Raw genomic sequence first — 21,601 nt, forward strand, 5'->3', positions numbered from 1 at the left:
TCTCCTCCTGCCCTCAATCTTTCCCAGCATCAGGGTCTTTTCAAATGAATTAGCTCTCCACATCAGGTGGCCAAAATATTGGAGTTTCAGCTTCAGCATCAGTCCCTCCAGTGAATACCCAGGACTGATCTCCTTTAGGATGGACTGATTGGATCTCCTTGCAGTCCAAGGGACTCTCAAGAGTCTTCTTCAACACCACAATTTAAAAGCATCAGTTCTTTGGCACTCAGCTTTCTTTATAGTCCAACTCTCACACCGATACATGACTACTGGAAAAACCATAGCCTTGACTAGACGGACCTTTGTTGGCAAAGTAATGTCTCTGCTTTTTAATATGCTGTCTAGGTTGGTCATAACTTTTCTTCCAAGGAGCAACAGTCTTAATCATGGCTGCAATCACCATCTGCAGTGATTTTGGAGCCCCCCAAAATAAAGTCAGCCACTGTTTCCACTGTTTCCACATTTGCCATGAAATGATGGGACCAGATGCCATGATCTTAGTTTTCTGAATGTTGAGTTTAAGCCAACTTTTTCACTCTCCTCTTTCACTTTCATCAAGAGGCTTTTTAGTTTCTCTTCACTTTCTGCCATAAGGGTGGTATCATCTGCATATCTGAGATTATTGATATTCCTCCCGACAATCTTGATTCCAGTTTGTGCTTCATCCAGCCCAGCGTTTCTCATGATGTACTCTGCAAATAAGTTAAATAAGCAGGGTGACAATATAGAGCCTTGACGTACTCCTTTTCCTATTTGGAACCAGTCTGTTGTTCAATGTCCAGTTCTAACTGTTGCTTCCTGACCTGTATACAGGTTTCTCAAGAGGCAGGTCAGGTGGTCTGGTATTCCCATCTCTGTCAGAATTTTCCACAGTTTATTACCACAGTCAAAGGCTTTGGCATAGTCAATAAAGCAGAAATAGACGTTTTTCTGAAAATCTCTTGCTTTTTCAATGATCCAACAGATGTTGGCAATTTGATCTCTGGTTCCTCTGCCTTTTCTAAAACCAGCTTGAAAATCTGGAAATTCACAGTTCACGTATTGCTGAAGCCTGGCTTGGAGAATGTTGAGCATTACTTTACTAGCGTGTGAGATGAGTGCAATTGTGCGGTAGTTCGAGCATTCTTTGGCATTGCCTTTCTTTGGGATTGGAATGAAAACTGACCTTTTCCAGTCTGATGGCCACTGCTGAGTTTTCCAAATTTGCTGACATATTGAGTACAGCACTTTCACAGCACCATCTTTTACGATTTGAAATAGCTCAACTGGAATTCCATCACTTCCACTAGCTTCGTTCTTAATGATGCTTCCTAAGGTCCACCTGACTTCACATTCCAGGATGTCCAGCTCTAGGTGAGTATGAGTGATCACATCTTCATGATTATCTGGGTTGTGAAGATCCCTTTGGTACAGATCTTCTGTGTATTCTTGCCACCTTCTTAATATCTTCTGCTTCTGTTAGGTCCATACCATTTCTAGACAGCATATTAAAAAGCAGCTATATTACTTTGCCAACAAAGTTCTGTCTAGTCAAAGCTATGGCTTTTCCAATAGTCATGTATGGATATGAGAGTTGGACTATAAAGAAAGCTGAGTGCCGAAAAATTGATGCTTTTGAACTGTGGTGTTGGAGAACACTCTTGAGTGTCCGTTGGACTGCAAGGAGATCCAACCAGTCTATCCTAAAGGAAATCAGTCCTGAATATTCATTGGAAGGACTGATGCTGTAGCTGAAACTCCAGTTCTTTGGCCACATGATGCGAAGAACTGACTCATTAGAAAAGACTGATGCTGGCAAAGATTGGAGGCGGGAGGAGAAGGGGACGACAGAGGATGAGATGGTTGGATGGCATCTCTTACTCGATGGACATGAGTTTGAGTGAGCTCTGGAAATTGGTGACCGACAGAGAAGCCTGGCATGCTGCAGTCCATGGGTTGCAAAGAGTCTGACATGACTGAGCGACTGAACTGAACTGAACTGAATAGTCTGTTTCAGGCATTAGAGAACTGAATCAAATCATGAAAATATCGTGAGGCCTATTTTTTCAGTGGGGCCTGTATGAACCCTTCCAACTTTGAAAGAGTTGGTTTGATGAAAGAACAACAGCTGTACCTGAAGTCAAGCAGTCAATCAGAAGAACGGCTAAAATTTAATACGATTTTATTAGAAGCTTGTAAATGCCTGTTACTAATTATATTACAATTCCTGTAAGTGTCTGTGAAACACTAAGTGGAGAATTCACATAGGACTCAGGCAGGATTGAACCATGGATTTTAAAGAGACACAAATAACTTAAAATGGTCACGTCTCCCCACAGAAGAATGGGCTAGAGGATCCAGAAAGAGACCCAAATATTCGGGAATACAATAAAGGTCGTATTTCAAGTCAGTAGGAAAAGACGGCTTATTCAGTAAATGATGCTGAGACAACTAGTTAGGTATCTAGAGACTGACCTCAGCTTAGTCACCAAAACAAATACCAACAGAACAAAAATTTACATATAAAAACTGTAACCAAAAAAAAAAAAACTGTAACCAGGGGTAAATACTGGAACTTACAAAAAGCTTTCAAAGGATAAGATCTGGAAGCACAGAAAGAAAGAGTAATATATTTGACTACATAAATATTAAGAAGATGTCTATGGCAAAAAAAAAAAAAAAAAGCCACAAACGAAAATTAAATGAAAACCTGGGGGAAAATGTCTGTAACATAGTTGACAAAGGGCTGATTTCCTCAATACATGAAGTTTCAGACAGTTAATATAAATGATCAACAGCCCAATAGCAAATGGCGAAAAACATGAAAGGCTATTTTCAGGGGGAAAAAAAAGAAACAAAACATATAAACATAAGGGGGAAAAAACTCATAATTAAAGAAATGAAAATGTAAAAAATGAAACACCACGTTTCACCTACAGTTAAGAAGCAATACAGTGTAGTGGTTAAAACTGATTGCTCTAGAGTCAGAACACTTGAGATTGAATCCTGGTTCTACTCCTCACTGTGCATTCTCTTGTTTCCTAGGCCTGGGTTCTTGTGAGAACAAAAGGAGAAAATATTATAAAAAGCAATGAAGACTGCATGGCTTATAGTAACCATATTAGTTCTTATTATCGGGTGGACAAAAACAGGGAAACCATTGGTGTAGTGTTGGAAAGCGAGTGGAGAACTAGGCGCTCACGTGTACCACTAGCAGATGTATAAACTGGCAGTGTCTTTGAGCAGCAATTTGATATTGTCTACTCGTGTTCTAAGTTCATAAACCCTGTGAGTTTGCAGTTCACTTTTAGAATTATCCTACTAATCACATACATTCATAAAGACATATGCTTCTCTCTCTCTATATATATATCTTTATACTCATAAAGCCATATACTTCTCTCTCTCTCTATATATATATATATCTTTATACTCATAATGATATATAGGTAGATATAGATTTTCATTGCAGCAATGTATGTAACAGCAAAAGACTGAAGATGACCTAAATATCATCTAAATTAGACTAAAAAATACATGATGGTATACCCTAAAATGGAGAAGGCGATGGCAGCCCACTCCAGTACTCTCGCCTGGAGAATCCCATGGGCGGAGGAGCCTGGTAGGCTGCGGTCCATGGGGTCACTAAGAGTTGGACACGACTGAGTGAATTCACTTTCACTTTTTACTTTCATGCATTGGAGAAGGAAATGGCAACCCACTCCAGTGTTCTTGCCTGGAGAATCCCAGGGACGGGGGAGCCTGGTGGGCTGCCGTCTATGGGGTCACACAGAGTCGGACACGACTGAAGTGACTTAGCAGCATACCCTAAAATGAAATAATATACTGCTATGAAAAAAATCTCCAAAATGGTCAAAAAAGCAAATCACCAAACAATGTGGACAGCTTACTCCCATTAGTCTAAGAATGCCTATAATATTTCTGGAAGGAGACACAAGAAAATAATAACAGTAGTTGCCTTTGAGGAGCAGGAATGGGAGCTGAAGTCAGATGGAGATTTGCTCTTCATTAAATACCCTTCTGTAAAAATGAAACTTTTTTCCCCATGTACATTTTTTTAAATGAAACAAAAACTAGTTAATTAAAAAAATAAGAGTGCAACCATCGTATAACATTACATCTCTATTAGAAAAGCATACCAGCTAAAGACAGAAGTTCTAAGAGAGATGATGCTTGCTTAAGTATAATCATGGCTTTAGGGACCAAAATATCACTCTAGAGAGTGATGAGAACCTCAGCGACTGAACATACGAGTCTCCTTTCCAGACCTCGTATTATCCATCTGTTAACTACCTCTAAAATAAGAGCTGTTTCTACCTCCACCTCTAGAAGTGTATGAGTGTTCTTCTACTTGGTGTATTGATTGGAATAAGTACTTTGGGGGAAGAAGGACGGGAGAAGGACTGACAAGCATCCACCAAAATGCTCTCCTGGTTCTCAATGATCTATTTTTTTTTTTTTTTGACAACTTATTTCTTAGTTTTTTTCCTTTCATCTTAACACCTTACACATAAACTTTACAATTCAGAAAGCACAATTCCACTTTCTCCCTAACAACCCAGTAGATAGGTCTGATAATGCCATTTTAGATGAGCCTCAGAGAGGTCGCCTAATCCAACAGATTAGGTTTGTGTCCTAGCATCACCACTTCATCTTCTGAATCTGTTACTTTCCACACTACAGCGTTCTTTCATCCTCCCTGCTCAGTCTCATGGCACCAACTATGGATTCCAGTCAACCCAGCCTACATCAAGCACCTGTATTCTTAGGCTGTATGATTCTAGAGAGTGATGGTAGAGACAGGAGTCAATTAAGAACAAAGGATAAGATATGTTTTTCTTCCTGGGGACAAATCTGAATCGACTGCTTTTTAAAACATCATTCCTTTGTTCTGTCTGAGAAAATGAAGTAGTGTACCCTGTAAACAGGGTCTTCGCAGTACTGAGCACATGATCTAGATACTCTATTCACTTTACCTCGTTTCCCCGGTTAAGGTTCTGTTATATCATCTTCACAATACAAACGACTACAGAAATTCAGTGAAGGGATGTCAATTGCTTTATATCACACAGCTCCTGTGTTCCTGTGTTGAATAAGGACTCAGACCCCAGTGTCTGGCTCTAAAGTATGTTGTACATTACACCACTCCACCCAAAGAACAAGCACTGCTCTTGGGCTCCATGATTTGCTAGGGTGGTTAAAGAGCCCAGTCAAAGACAATCTGGAAGTTCTTAAGCATGCTAAGAACCTAGAAGTTACGCTAGAAAAGTCAGGGCTGCTATTCAACCAGTTTTCCCCCATTTATTTACTCTGTCCCTCACATCTCTAAAATGAAAATGCACCTAAGTTTCAGGGGAGAATACTGGGGGCACTATCAGCCAATAAAATGAATAACAAGAAGCAAAAGGCCGCCCCTAATTGCAAGGCCCTTCCGCAAGGGCTGCCTTCTGCGGTTGCCAGGCAACAAAGGTAAACAGCAGGAAGTGGCAGGATCATGGCCACTAACTACAGTGCCAACCAGGTAAGCACTTTTTTCCTTTTCTTTAACATTTAATTTTGCCTTCCAGAGTCCACCTTTTGCCTGACCCCTCCCATAGGATTCTCATTACTGAATAGACAGAAAAAAAAAGTGCTATGTGATAGTATTTTTTTTTTTTTAACTTCTTGGCTCTCAGGGGAGGGAGGGCCTAAAGTACAAGTAATAAGTATTTCTGCATCAAGATTGTAGGCTCTAATCCAGAGGTCAGCAAATTTTTTTCTGGAAAGGGCCAGAGAGGAAATATTTTAGCCTCTGTGGGCCAAGTGAATAAAGATACTATATAGGTATGAGAGAAAACATTTTCCATAAAGTTTTTGACAAAATTCAAAATATAACAGTATAATTTTTTATATTATTAGTGAAAAGAATGAAATTCTTATAGGATGAGAAAATATTTTTGCTTAATTGGAATACAAAGTTAGTGTTCCCTTTTATCAAATCAACTGCCAATGTTCATCTATTAAAAACAGTTCTTAGCTTTCTCAGGTCATCTCAAAACAGACAGGAGGATGGATTTGGCGCATGGGCCAGAGTTTGCTGACCCTGGTCTAGACCAGTACTATAATAAAAAGATAATGTGAATCACAAATGTAACTTCAAATTTTCTATTAGCTACATGCTGCTGTTGCTGCTAAGTCGCTTCAGTCATGTCTGACTCTGTGCAACCCCATAGACGGCAGCCCACCAGGCTCCGCTGTCCCTGGGATTCTCTAGGCAAGAACACCAGAGTGGGTTGCCATTTCCTTCTCCAATGCATGAAAGTGAAAAGTGAAAACTAAGTCGTGTCTGACTCTTCACAACCCCAGGCACCGCAGCCTACCAGGCTCCTCCATCCATGGGATTTTCCAGGCAAGAGTACTGGAGTGGGTTGGTAGCTACATGAGAAACATTTAAAAGAAAAAGTTAATTTTAATAATGTATTTAATTTAGCCTGGTAAGTCCAAAATATTATTTCTAATATTTAATCAATATTTTAAATTATAGTTACATGTTTCACATTCCCTTTTTTTGGTACTAAATCTTCAAAATCCAGTATTCTTTATATAGCTGATCCTTGAACAAGGCAGGAATTAGGGCACAGATCCCCACACAATTGAAAATCTGCATCTAACTTAACAGTCAGCCCTCCGTATCCAGGGTTCCACATTCACAGATTCAACCAACTACTGATCATGTAGTACTATAGTACATATTTTTTGAAAAAAATCTGTAAGTTAACTTGCACAGTTCAAACCCATATGTTCAAGCGTCAACTGTACATACAAAGCACCTCAACTTGGACTGGTCATGTTTCCAGGGCTCAAGAGCCACACGTGGCTAGTGGCTTCATGTTGGACAGCACACAGACAAAACGACTTACCTGCTCTCTGCAGTGAGTTAAAGCTTACTTAGCATGGTTGTTCATGCCTCTGGTCTTCAAATCTAAAGAACTGTGTCTAGCTATCATTTCCTGGGCTTGGGACCTTTGAGTCTCAGGGATTCTTATCTTTCTCTCCACAGTATGAGAAACCTTTCTCACCCAAGTATCTGCAGAACTGGTCTCTTGCGAAGCCAACAAAAGAGGTATTCCAGCTTCAGTGCACCCTCTTTACGTCATGCTCTGTAATTCACTGGCACCTCCTAAACTCTTTCAGCATTCTTTGCATTCCCATAGCCTCCTCTCCCTCGGCCCTTAATTCAAATTTAAGCCCTTCAGATACTTTCTCCCACTTTTCCACTCCATCTTCACAAGCACTTTTCTCTCCACTTCTACCCCAGAGGATTTCTTCCCATGAAGGCTACACTCAGATTATTGCCAATGATCGTGGTCATCTGTTGCCTTCAGTGCCCCGTTCCAAGGTGAGATATTCATCTCCATTCTCATCTAAAAAGTTAAAGAACCAAGGCATAGAACTGGAGTAACAGAGGGAAGACTTGTAATCTCCTGCAGCCACTACTTGGAAGATTAAAGTGCAACCTAATTCACATTGTAACAAGAGTGCTCCCAAACTTCCAGCCAACAGGATAGGTTTAACACCCAGAACTCCTTAAGTTGATGAATGACTGGTATAAAATGAACACCTTCAGGTGATAATACTTATATAGTGGGTACCCTGCCAAACTTAGGCTAAGGATGTAGAGTTTAAGCCAGTGGAGGTAAAGGGGATTAAAAAATTAGGGCAATCTAAATGAGAAAGGGGAAGAGACTGGGGAAGTTATGCTTTCAGTCTTGTTTCATGACAATCCCAAAGGTAAAAAGATGGAACTAAGACAAATAGAACAGACCTGCCAATAGGCCAGTTACTGAGAGTAAGAAGCCCTGTTGAGGAATCCCATCTTTTTCCATTTAGGCAAGTCCCTGGGGCTCCTTCATGGGCACCTGGCAAATGCCTCTGAAGGTACCCCCTGCTCGGGCGACCCTGACCTCCCGTACAGCTGCTGGTGCTGCCTCCCTCACCAGATGGATACAGAAAAATCCTGATTTACTTAAGGCTTCCAATGGGTTGCGTCCTGAAATCTTCGGCAAGGTATCTATTTCTCCCACTTAACCTCAATCCTGTTTCCTTTTCAACCTCAGAAATGTCTATTGTTATACTACCACAATCCCAGCAGGGGGAACCTTTAACCAATTCTGTCTAGTCCTTAAGCAACCTCTTTGGGATGAAGGGATAAGCTAAGGACATCTTATCCACCCCACACATCTCCCCACTTCACACAGTACAAAATGATCTGATCTCAAGGGGAGGTTAATGGTACCAATTTAACTCGTATTTGAAACCTGACTTCTTGCCCATGGGATGGGGAGAAGGGGATTTAGAATTGAGATGGATTGAGAATGATCTAGGCCTAACCGCAAACATAACTGTCTCTTCTGTTCTACCCGACAGCCCCATGATCCAGACAGTCAGAAGAAACTCAGGAAGTCTATCACAAAGACTGTACAACAAGCACCAAGCCCCACCATAATCCCAAGCTCCCCAGCCTCAAATCTCAGTTCCCCAGATCAACTCCAAAGCTCACATCCCTCTGCAGGTCACACTCCGGGTCCCCAAAGCCCACTCAACTCTCCAAAGTGCCCACCTGGAAGCCCGTGTTTGCCCCACGCAGGCCGTAATCTAGCCGAGGTCTAGAAATGCAAACCTGCAACTCCGTAAGGGTCTAAGGGACTGAGTGGCCTAAGGAAGACCCCCCTTAATCAGGGAAATTACAGATGGGAATAAAGGCAAATTTGTAAAATAAACTTTTTTTTGTTATTGGAGTATAGTTGCTTTACAATTTTGTGTTAGTAACATTGTATGTTGAGTCTTTTACTGACTTGAAATTTTTCTCTTCAGCTCTTGAGGTAGGAGGTAGATGGGCACCCTCCACCTCACTCCCCCAAGGTAAAGCAATTGGAGATTCATTCCCTATAAATTGAAACTCCACTCCAAGGCAATAGCAGGACAATTAAGGGAGGAGGCTGGGCCCTGTTCAAACCATTTCTCACTCTGGAAGTCAGGAGACCTCCCCAACCACACATGCGCAGAAAGGCTCCTTGCAGGCAGAAGCAGGGAGCAACGCCAAGGGATGCTCTACCCATAATGCCTCTTCAGTAGAATCCACCTTGGCTAAGAGATGTGTGCACTCATCTGAGAGAATCCTGATATACCACATATGGAGTGTGAACCAGACAAATCAAAATGATTGGCCAAAGGAAACCAACAAGAAATGCCTCATAAAAGTAATTCAAACTGCTTCGAGGGCGCATGTCTGGGACAGTCTGCCTGTGTGCCTATCCACATGTATTATACTCTTTTTTCTCTTAATAAATACCTTACTTGCTTCACTACTTTCTTTGTGGGAATTCTTTTCTGCAAAGTCGAAGGGCCAGGGCCCTTGCCACTGACCACTGGTCTAGTAACTAGGATTTGGTGCTTTCACTGCTGCGGCCCAGCTTTAATCTCTGGCTGGGATACCAAGCCCTGCTCTAAGCTGCTGCAGGCCGAGGCCGCCCGAGGTCACTCTGGCCACCTCTTTTAACCCATAATTAGAAGGGTTGGAGGAAATAAATACCCCCTCACTTTTCACCCCGAGCATTAACTTCAAAGTCAGAAGTACGACCATTGAGAGTAGAGCAGGTGTATGTGTATTTGGAGGTGGGGAAGAAAAGCAACGGGATGCCAGGGTAAGAGACGTGACCCTTGTCTAAGAGATCATATCTGATCTGACAGAACACACAGGGGAACTAAGAGTTGTAAAAGCAAAACTTAAGCAAAAATACAAATATAACTTGAAAACTAAAGCTACAGAAGTGATTAGGAGACAGAGAAGAAAAATAAAGGACGACACGTAAGTAGAAAGTTGGGGCAGAATTACATACATGATGACCGCTCTGCCACTCCCAACCCAATCACCTGAATGATTAAGTCATAAGTCGTAAGTTGCTCAGTCGTGTCCGACTCTTTGCAACCCCATGGGCTGTAACCTACCAGGTTCCTCCGTCCATGGGATTTTCCAGGCAAGAATACTGGAATGGGTTGCCATTTCTTTCTCCAGATCTTCCCAACCAAGGGACTGAACCCGGCTCTCCGGCATTGTAGGCAGACGCTTTACCATCTGAGCCACCAGGGAAGTCCAGGGAATGATTAAGAAGCCAAGAGTGTCCCCTATCCATTTCCCAGCCTCTCATTTCTGTTTATCTTTACCCCTGTTCTGCAACTTCCTGGCACTGGCTGTTGGATTTAATGTGCTTGCCAAAGCTTTCCCAGTTCTGGTACCCAGTTGTTCCCTGGTGAGCACGGATGCCTCACTCTGAGGACAAGCACAGAGGGCGTCTGGTGTGCACTGGAAAGCCTGTAAGTCGCTCATTCCTGTCCAACCCTTTGCGGCCCTGTGGACTATAGCCCACCAGGCTCCTCTGTCTGTGGGATTCTCCAGGCAAGAATCCTGGAGTGGGTTAGCATGCCCTTCTCCAGGGACCTTTCTGACCCATGGACTAAACGCAAGTCTCCTGCATGGCAGGCAGATTCTTTACTGTTTGAGCCACAAGGGAAGCCCCCGGTGTGTGCTGGAAAAGGCTCCAAAGACTTCTCAGGGCCAGTATAGCAAAAAGGGAGACGTGATCATCACTTAAAGCCAAAGACTACTAGGAGCTGGGATGAAGACTGATGAAGCAGCCAAGCAAGGTCTTCCTCTCCAACTGACACCAATCACAGTCACTGCTGCTTCTCTCCAACCAAAGCTTTAACTGGCTGGCGAGCAGCTCAGTGACACACTAAGATCAGTCGCCCCAGAGTTTCCGGAGCCTATCAAAACAGCACTCCCGCCACAGGGAGCTAGGGGCCCAAAAGCCCGGCCTATATGGATGGATTAGGAAAGTAGCAAGTTTTCTCATAAAACCATAAATGTCTGCCAGGTTTCCATCAATCTCTTTCTTACCTCCACTCTCCCCTCCGCTGATTTACATACTTGGCTCATGGTCCCTTGGCCATCCCCTCCATTATTCCACTGGATTATAACTTGCTGAACTGTACCTTGGGGCTTCTAATCTGTTCTCAGTGGGATTCTGGAGTTTATAAAAAACTAAAAGCTCTCCACAGCTTAACTTCCTTTCTCCTGCTCCTTTCTTCTCTGAGGTTTCTGTATATTAAATCCCTAGCCACTTTTATTTGATTCCCTGATAATTTTTGAGTGCTCACTTAAAAGGACAAATTGCTTCCCTCCGGAGGAAGGCAGGATTGGGGGATGCAAGCACCTGAGAGGAGGAGACCAGAGGGAGACCAGATGGGGCAGGGAGGAAACTGGCTCCTCCTCCCCAGTCGCCGCTGTCTTGGTTTCTCCAAGTATCAACAAGAGTCAAAGGCAAAATAATAATTTTAATTCAGTTTCAGAAAAAGATGTCACGTGATTCTGGATTAGAAAACATGACAGTAAGAGGTTTGGTTTTTCTGGAAACACAAGGAAAAGAAATAACCCGTAACAGATTCAACAATAATTTTCTGGATTTTCTTCTTGCATCAAAAGCTATATATCTTCTCCCCAAGACCTGCTCCAAGAGCCAACTTAACTCTTCTTATCTCCCGCTAGCTGGGACAGGCTAATTCTCCTGCACCCCCACCCCTCTCCTTTCAGTCACACTATGTGGGCGCTAAAGACCCTGGGCTCTGACCAATGGACAGAATTGTCCTTTGAGCCAGCAACCCACAGGCAGTGGCACCCGGATCCCCACTCCCAGTCCCCACGGCAGAGGCCACAGAGCTGGCATTGTTTCCACTGTCTCAGGAAAAAGGAGCCAAAGGCTGACCCTCAGCATAAATCAAGGCCTAACATGGAGAGAGAAAGAAGGCTCCCAAGCCCAGAGTAAGCTGCAAGCCGGGGGCAAGAAAAGGGAGTTTTTGCAGTCATTCCATCCTTAGAAATAAGGAGAAAACTGGACCCTTTTCCACCGTTATGGTTCTGTAAGGTGCTCTACTGCTGAGCTCCAAGGGGATCTGCAAGCAAAGAAGGGTCTAAACAAATCAGAATAACTTTGCCCTGGCCAAAGACAAGAGTAACAAACAGGAAGACAGGTCAATGTGATAATTTGTAGGATGATGACACTGGGAACTTCGGCTCTTCACATGGCTGCCAGCCCTACAGAGGACAACACAGTAAGAACCAGGACAGCCACTCCAGACTGGTGTAGCTGGGAAATCGTCAGGCCTTTTCCTAGATCCCACATCTGTAAAAATAAGAAGAAAAAATTTCAGCAATCAGGGTCCTGGTCACTCTCATAGCTCCTTTCTCAGAAAAGAACTCCACTTAGGAAACAGGCAATTTCTCTCAGCATGATTCTAGAGAAAAGCACTTCCTTATTCTGACCTTCACCTTCCTCGAAACCCACAATATGGTACCTGCCACCCTCTTATCCCAATGACAGCACAGGGAATCGATCCTCAGTCCCTATGTGTAAGAACTTTCAGACTAAATAGATAAAACTTTCCCTCGTGACAACAAAACCAGATCAAGGTTTTCCAAAGTGTGTTTCTCCAAAAACTAGTTTCACAGAATGTTAAAAGGCATTACAGGTGGGAAAAAAAAGTTCTGAAGTCAAATAAATTTGGCAACTGTTTAAATACAAGACTTCTTAAACAACTTACTAATGCACACTGTTAATCTCCAAAATGGGGATATAATACATGGTTTTTTAGATATAGTCAACCTCTGAATCCTCTTTGGGAAGCAACATTTGTCCATTAGGGAACTAGTATTTTTTTAAAAAAATACTCTTTAGGGAATTCCCTGGTGGTCCAGTGGTTAAGACTCCACACTTCCAATGCAGGGGATTCAATCCCTGGTGGGGAAATAATCCCACGTGACTCAAGGCATGGCCAAAAAAAACTACTCTTGGGATCTAGACTCAATTTTGTTTTGACTGTGACATGCCCCCACCACTAAAAAATATCTTTTTAGTTAGTACCCAATGTCTGTGTATATATATCTTATATATAAAAGTTCATGAAACAATAAGCAATATTTATCAACACCTTCTGTGTTATATTCTGTACGGTATATTCTATTTAAAGTTCTTTTTTGTTGGTAGCAACCCACTAAATAGATTTTCTACCCACGGAGTCAAAAAACACTAATTTAGACTTTCTTGTGTCCTAGGGACATCAACATATCATATTCTAAAAGCTCTCCTAGGGCAAAAGCAGAGTCTTCAGGTCTCACACTTTCCACACATGACTGCATCAACACAAAGAAGCCCACACTTTAAGAAAGCTTCAGAGAAAAATTAGAGCCTGGAAAAAACTCAAGATGAGAAGATGTCCCTACCTCAGGTGTCAAACAGCTTCTACCTAGATAAGATTAGGAGTCAAAGAGGCAAACAGTTGCTTGCTTATAAAGGAATAGTTCAGTTCAGTTGCTCAGTTGAGTCCAACTGTTTGCGGCCCTGTGGCCTGCAGCACACCAGGCCTCCCTGTCCATCACCAACTCCTAAAGCTTGCTCAAACTCATATCCATCGAGTCAGTGATGCCATCTAACCGTCTCATTCTCCCCTTCTCCCACCTTCAATCTTTCCCAGCATCAGGGTGGGAAATGAGTCAGTTCTTCGCATCAGGTGGCCCAAAGTATTGGAGTTTCAGCTTCAGCATTACTCCTTTCAATGAATATTCAGGAATGACTTCCTTTAGGATAGACTGGTTGGATCTCCTTGCAGTCCAAGGGACTCTCAAAGAGTCTTCTCGAACACCACAGTTCAAAAGCATCAATTATTCAGTGCTCAGCTTTCTTTATGGTCCAGATCTCACATCTATACACGACTACTGGAAAAACCATAGCTTTAACTAGACAGACTTTTGCTGGTGAAGTAATGTCTCTGCTTTTTAATATGCTGTCTAGATTGGTCATAGCTTTTCTCCCAAGGAGCAAGCGTCTTTTAATTTCAAGGCAGCAGTCACCATCTGCAGTGATTCTGGAGCCCAAGCAAATAAAGTCTGTCACTGTTTCCATTGTTTCCCCATCTATTTGCCATGAAGTGATGGGATCAGATGCCATGATCTTAGTTTTCTGAACGTTGAGTTTTAAGCCAGCTTTTTCACTCTTTTCTTTCACTTTCATCAAGAGGCTCTTTAGTTCCTCTTCACTTTCTGCCATAAGGGTGGTGTCATCTGCCTGTCTGAGTTTATTGATGTTTCTCCCAGCAATTTTGATTCTAGCTTGTGCTTCATCCAGCCCAGCATTTCGCATGATGTACTCTGCATGTAAGTTAAACAAACAGGGTGACAATATACAGCCGTGACATACTCCTTTTACAATCTGGAACCAGTATGTTGTTCATGTCTGGTTCTAACTGTTGTTTCTTGACCTGCATGCAGATTTCTCAGGAGGCAGGTCAGGTGGTCTGGTATTCGCATCTCTTTCAGAATTTTCCACAGTTTGCTGTGATCCACACAAAGGCTTTGACATAGTCAATGAAGCAGATGTTTTTCTGTAACTCTCTCGCTTTTTCGATGATCCAATGGATGTTGGCAATTTGATCTCTGGTTCCCTTGCCTTTTCTAAATCCATTTTGAACATCTGGAAGTTCTTGGTTCATGTACTACTGAAGCCTGACTTGGAGAATTTTGAGCATTATTTTGCTAGCATGTGAGATGAACGCAATTGTGCAGTAGTTTGAACATTCTTTGGCATTGCCTTTCTTGTGGATTGGAATGAAAACTGGCCTTTTCCAGTCCTGTGGCCGCTGCTGAGTTTTACAAATTTGCTGGCATATTGAGTGCAGCACTTTCACAGCATCATCTTTCAGGATTTGAAATAGCTCAACTGGAATTCCATCACTTCCACTAACTTTGTTCACAGTGATGCTTTCTAAGGGCCACTTGACTTCGAACTCTAGGATGTCTAGCACTAAGTGAGTGATCACACCATCGTGGTTATCTGGGTCCTGAAGATCTTTTTTGTATAGTTCTTCTGTGTATTCTTGCCACCTCTTCTTAATATCTTCTGCTTCTGTTAGGTCCATACCATTTCTGTCCTTTATTGTACTAATCTTTGCATGAAATGTTCCCCTGGTATCTCTAATTTTCTTGAAGAGACTGAGAGCTCTAGTCTTTCCCATTCTATTGTTTTCCTCTGTATCTTTGCACTGATCGTTTAGGCTTTCTTATCTCTCCTTGCTATTCTTTGGAATTCTGCATTCAGATGGGAGTATCTTTCCTGTTCTCCTTTGCTTTTCGCTTCTCTTCTTTTCACAGCTATTTGCAAGGCCTCCCCAGACAGCCATTTTGCTTTTTTGTATTTCTTTTCCATGGGGATGGTCTTGATCCCTGTCTCCTGTACAATGTATGAACCTCATTCCATAGTTCATCAGGCACTCTATCTATCAGATCTAGGCCCTTAAATCTATTTCTCACTTCCACTGTATAATCATAAAGGATTTGATTTAGGTCCTACCTGAATGGTCTAGTGGTTTTCCCTACTTTCTTCAATTAAATCTGAATTTTGTAATAAGGAGTTCATGATCTGAGCCACAGTCAGCTCCTGGTCTTGTTTTTGCTGACTGTATAGAGCTTCTCCATCTTTGGCTGCAAAGAATATAATCAATCTGATTTTGGTGTTGACCATATGGTGAGGTCCATGTGTAGAGTCTTCTCTTATGTTGTTGGAAGAAGGTGTTGCTATGACCAGTGTGTTCTCTTGGCAAAACTCTGTTAGCCTTTGCCCTGCTTCTTTTTTTACTCCAAGGCCAAATGTGCCTGTTACTCAAGTTATCTCTTGACTTCCTACTTTTGTATTCCAGTCCCCTATAATGAAAAGGACATCTTTTTTGTGTGTTAATTCTAGAAGGTCTTATAGGTCTTCATAGAACCATTCAACTTCAGCTTCTTCAGCATTACTGGTTGGGGCACAGACTTGGATTACTGTGATACTCAATGGTTTGCCTTGGAAATGAACAAAGATCATTCTGTCATTTTTGAGATTGCATCCAAGTACTGCATTTCAGACTCTTTGGTTGACTATGAGGGCTATTCCATTTCTTCTAAGGGATTCCTGCCCACAGTAGGAAATATAATGGTCATTTGAATTAAATTCACCCATTCCAGTCCATTTTAGTTCACTGATTTCTAAAATGTCAATCTTCACTTTTGCCATCTCCTGTTTGACCACTTCTATATATGCTAAGTCACTTCAGTCGTGTCCGACTCTGTGTGACCCCATAGACAGCAGCCCATCAGGCTCCCCCGTCCCTGGGATTCTCCAGGCAAGAACACTGGAGTGGGTTGCCATTTCCTTCTCCAATGCATGAAAGTGAAAAGTGAAAGTGAAGTCGCTCAGTCGTGTCCAACTCTTAGCGACCCCATGGATTGCAGCCTAACAGGCTCCTCTGTCCATGGGATTTTCCAAGCAAGAGTACGGGAGTGGGGTGCCATTGCCTTCTCCGCTTTTTTTTTTTTTTTGACCACTTCTAATTTACCTTGATTCATGGACCTAACAGTCCAGGTCCTATGCAATACTGTTCTTACAGCAACAGACTTTACTTCCATCACCAGTCACACCTACAACTGGGTGTTGTTTTTGCTTTGGCTCTGTCTCTTCATTCTTTCTGGAGTTATTTCTACCCTCTTCTCCAGTAGCGTATTGGGCACCTACCAACCTGGGGAGTTCATCTTTCAGTGTCGTATCTTTTTCCCTTTTCATACTATTCATGGGGCACAGTGCTTTCAAAAAAATAAAGGTACAATGCTTTACAGAAAAATTGAGTCCTACTGGGTGGTGGTGATAGGGGGATACTCTCTAGCATATCAGAGACCCTGTCACTTCCTACTCTCTTTCATCAATTCCACCCTCCACTCCATTAGATTTTTTTTTTCTTTTAATGTATGGGTAGCTATGCATTTACATGAATATGAATGTACAGGGAAAGTTCTGGATGTGATCTTGGAGAGACAGCAGTGAGCAGTCCTAGAGAAAGATCTTAGTTCCCTGCCCAGGAACTGAACCTGGGTAGCCTGGATGAAAACCAGGAACCCTAGCCACCAGACCACCAGGGGATAGAGCCCCATTAGATCTTCTGGCAGCACAACTGTCAAGCTCAGAGTGCAAGAACTATGGACTGTCACAGAGAACAAAATCCTGTCCCACTCAGAGCCAGGACTTGCTAGAAGAACAAACAAAAGCAGATTTAAGGGCTTAAGAAAAGCCCTGACTGAGTTCTGACATTTTATAAAATCTCTTCCTCTTCCCTCCCCCCATTCTGAGACAAAAGCAAATATATGGCAAGTCCCTGCCTGAGCCAGGATGCCAACAGAGGAAGCTGATCAGCTGATTCTATTGGAGAGCTTTGTTCCGTGGAATAAGAAGTCATTAATGGAAATGCTCTCCCTCTCTCCCCGCTCCCCGAGGGAAGTGAAGTCATTTTGAATCAAACTGAACACTGCCCCAGGGAACAGTTAATAGATACACTTAATTTAATAGGTCATTTAGTCTCTCGCTTTTCTGATTCCATTAAACTGTCTATTGGACCAGACTAAAATTCAGAAAGTGCTTGTCTCTAAGCTCTAATGTGGAAGTTACAAAAGGTCAAATTAAGGCAAGAACATCCAACTGCCAGATGGCTCAGGGTGAGAGAGAATGGAAAACCATAAAGAAGGAAGCTGTAATTATCTTCCTGACAAAGGAAGCAAGACCAGGGGTAGGGAGACCACAAAATATAAATCTTAAAAGTGCTGTAGGAGATTGATCCCTGAGCTGGGGCAGGTTTGATTCCTTAAAAAAAAGGGGACACCAGTTTGAACTGACCCCAAGCTCATGTAGGAGGCAACTTGGACAGAGTTCAGCTGTCAAAAGATTTCTAAACCCAATATTGAGATCCTAGACACTCGGTTTCTTGTTGAAGTTGGTCCCATTCTAATAGTTCAAAACAAATAACAAAAGCAGTTAACATAATCCAATATCAAGTTAATAATAATCAGTATATTTGACTCCAGATATGTCACTTTGTCTTGATGGGAAGATTAAGACTTCCCATCAAGCAGTAACTATGTTATCTAGTTCATAAATGAACCTCCAGTGTCTACAACAGTGCCTGACACAACAGGTAACAATTTCTGTCTGATAAATATGCCTTCTATGCCAGATATGTGGCCTGGCTTAAGGGGTCTCCTTTAGTAATGACCCTCTTAAAACTGGAAGAATTCACGGAGATCCTGAAAGCATCTGTCAGGTCTATGTCCAGTGCTCAGCTACATCACCAGCTGTGCTGCCTGGCAGTGCCCAGGCAATCTAGTTTAGCTTTGTCCAAGAGGCCCTTGAGCAAACATCCAGCACAACTAACTTTAAGAACAGTACTAAACCCAGACCAGAAAAGAGAATCCTCTGAGCCTCTCCATTCCTTGCACCTAGAAAATGTACAAGTCTACAATTAACTTACCAAGTGTCGGATCCCATTCCAGGTGTGATACATGAGAGGGAAGACAAGTGCAAATTTGGCTGTGTGGATCAGTGCTGGCCCCAAACACAGGGACTTCACAAATTCCAAATGAGACTCAAAGCTCCCAGGGACCAAGAGGGCTGACAAGCCAAAAAGAGAGACTCCTGAGGAGAAACAAAGTAAGTCCATCACAGCAGTCCATCAGCTACAACCAGTAAGACACATAAAACTGGTTTCTATGACAGTCCCTAGCACTTCACACAATTCTAAACCAATTTAAAATGGGGAAGATTTAAACTAATGTTCACATGTGTAGTAGGAGATAGGCTCCATGGAATCTGACTCCAATCTCTTAAAATTCAGAATATATATTTTAGCATCTTAATCCTTCATCCAACATTGCTCTCTATAAAAACTTTACCTACCACTTTAGACGTCACCTCTGCTGTATCTATATCATCTCAGTAAGAAAAAATAAAAACAGTATACTCGGTTCAAGAAAAAGACTGAGAAAAAAAAATTTTTAATCAATCAAATCTCTACCATACAAAAATTTAACTCAAAATGAATCAGAGACCTAAATGTAAGAACTAAAACCATAAAACCAAGAAAACACAGGAGTAAATCTTTAGGACTTTGGATCAGCAGTGGTTTCTTAGATACGACACCAAACCAGAAGCAACAAAATAATAAATTGGAGTTCATCAAAATTAAACACTTTTGGGGGCCATTTCTCCGTTAGTCTGGAAGGACGCTGATGCTGAGAATAACTACCATGGCTTTCAGTTCTTTGACGAAACTTCAGATTGTTGGAGCATTCACTGTATTCCGGGGGTGCAGCTTTCTGTAAGTTTGCTGTGGCTGAAGCAAGAAAGCAAGCATATGCAGACTACTACAGAAATTATGATTCCATGGAAGATTTTTGAGATGAGGAAGGCTGGTATCTTTCAGAGTGCAAAGTGATTTCACAATGTAAAAAATTTCTTTAGGTTGAGTTCCATGGAAGTTTTGTCACTGAACTGTAATCTGAATTACAAAACTATGACTTAAGAATAATGGAATAATTTGTGTTGATAAATCAACAAATACTATGGAAAAAAATAAAAAACTTTTGTGCTACAAGCAATGCCAACAAGAAAGTAAAAAGACAACATATACAATGAGAGAAAATTTTTGTACATTGTTATGTCTGATAAGGGACTTGTATACAGAATATATTAAAGACCCTTATAGCTCAATAATAAAAAGGCAACCTAATTTAAAAACAGGCAAAGGATGTGAATAAATCTCTCTCCAAAGAAGTAAAAGGTCCATAAGTATATGAAAAGATGCTCAATACCATTAGTCACTAGGGAAATGCAAATCAAAACTATGAGAAGCCACTCCACACCCACTAGAAGGCTATACAGTTAGTGCTCCACATTCATGGGTTCTGCATCCAAATGAACTTTTAGTCCCATACATCCGTCCCCTTCCCTGTCTACTCCCCACTTCCTCTCACTATATACACACACCTGGGAGTGGCTGGTGATCAAGCTAATGACCAATGGCCAATGATTAATCAATCTTGCCTAGGCACTGAAGCCACCATAAACTACAGGATTTGGACAGCCTCTAGGTTACTGAACACAAGGATGTGCTAGGAGGGTGGTGTGCCCAGAGAGGGCATGGAAGCTTCATACACACTTTGCTCTCTGTTCCTGTATATTTAGCCCTGTGTTATCTCCTCCATTGGTTTTTATTTTGAAAACCAGTATGTCTAAATAAAGTGTCTTCCTGAGTTATGGTGAGCTCTTCTAGTAAATTATCAAAACTGAGGACCGGGTCATGGGAACCCTGGTTAACAGCTGCAACTTTATATATATAATTCTCAAAGTCCTAGCAAGGCATTATAAGCAGAAAAGGAAGTGATGATACAGTAGCTAGTGAGAAAGTTGGAACTGAACTCAGAAATATCCAAAGTTTGTGCTTTTTCTCTACACTGTCTCAGTTGGGAATGACCAGGGTGTAACATATCACATCTAAGAATCAATAACTCATGTCCCATCTCATGAAAAGCCCAGAAAAACAAAACAGGGATTTCAGAGTTCCACTAGTTACTTTATAATCTGTCAGTTCTTTGGCTTTTCCAGAAAAGAAGTGACTACCTGAGCAGGTTTGCCTATACAGTCAAGTGACCTCTCACTGAAGTTCTGATTTTCAATCCGACCTATTTTTAAAGACTATCCAGAACATTCAGGACCATTCTTCTTCCCATTCAAGTTAACTGTACAATTTATTTCCAGCTGCGTTCTTCTAACGTATCTGTTGTTTGGCACTCATTCATTTCATTGCTGTACGTTGCATTTTGATTACCCTTTCCCAGTCTTATTCACATTGCAGCTTCAACTATGCCATTTTTAAGGAATTTATCTAATTTCACCTATATTTTTACACTGTTGCTATGAAAAATCACAAGTATTTTAATCCCTTACAGAACCTAAGCAATGGAAAAGTGTTACTGGCTTCTTTTTCCATCTTTTAAAGAACTGCTTGTAAAGTTCTTCCTCAATAAATTCTATTTAAAGTCAAACTAGTGTCATCATGCTTTTTTAGTTCAACATGCTCTTTAGAGTATCAGCCACAAAATCTCTACAGTATGAATAAACACCTAATCATGGATTTGTCTAGCCCAGTTTGTTCTGTTACTGAAACAAATGAGAACATAAACCTTTTTTGATTTCTTATGGGATCAAGTTCCACCTTTTTTGATTTCTTATGGGATCAAGTTCCAACTTCTCGACACAGCGGTCAAAGTCCTTTACAGCCCAGGACACTTCCCAGCCTTATCTTTTGCCACTTTTTCCATAACACAACTCTTAAACAAGTCCATCTAGTTATCATGATCCAACCTTATCTTCTGCCACTTTCGTAACACAGTTCTTAAACAAGCAGACCTACTTATCATCATCCAAGATTCTGGATGCTTTGCAAACCCTGTGCCTTTGCATCCAGTGGCTTCTCTGTCGGAATACAGAGAAGCCTCCTCTACCTCCGTTTCATGAATTCTCCCACTCGTTCTTCTTTCAAGATCTCTGACTCCTGCAGAGTTGGTCTCACCTCTGGGACCTCATATCTCTATTAAAAAATTATCCCAGTGCATTACAAATATTTATTTGTCTTATTCCTTAGACTCTTTTACCCTTGA

General features: G+C 41.7%; 2 protein-coding genes across 3 annotated transcripts in view; one reads left to right on the forward strand and one right to left on the reverse strand.

Moving 5' to 3' along the window:
- Nucleotides 1-9,347, forward strand: part of CFAP126 (cilia and flagella associated protein 126) — a 32,551-nt gene extending 23,204 nt beyond the window's left edge. The window contains exons 2-6 of one of the 2 annotated variants that reach the window (XM_024987335.2): nt 5,348-5,521; nt 7,040-7,102; nt 7,298-7,378; nt 7,870-8,046; nt 8,407-9,347. In XM_024987335.2, coding sequence (XP_024843103.1) covers nt 5,495-5,521; nt 7,040-7,102; nt 7,298-7,378; nt 7,870-8,046; nt 8,407-8,649 — 591 coding nt within the window. In that variant the 5' untranslated portion in view covers nt 5,348-5,494 and the 3' untranslated portion in view covers nt 8,650-9,347. 2 annotated transcript variants of the gene reach the window in all.
- Nucleotides 9,348-11,353: 2,006 nt separating this feature from the next.
- SDHC (succinate dehydrogenase complex subunit C) overlaps nt 11,354-21,601 on the reverse strand; it is a 30,443-nt gene continuing 20,195 nt past the window's right edge. Inside the window, 2 exon segments of the mRNA NM_175814.3 lie at nt 11,354-12,218; nt 18,415-18,578. Coding sequence (NP_787008.1) covers nt 12,114-12,218; nt 18,415-18,578 — 269 coding nt within the window. The 3' untranslated portion in view covers nt 11,354-12,113.

The sequence above is a fragment of the Bos taurus genome, chromosome 3, assembly GCF_002263795.3.
Source record: "Bos taurus isolate L1 Dominette 01449 registration number 42190680 breed Hereford chromosome 3, ARS-UCD2.0, whole genome shotgun sequence".
Lineage (NCBI taxonomy): Eukaryota > Metazoa > Chordata > Mammalia > Artiodactyla > Bovidae > Bos > Bos taurus.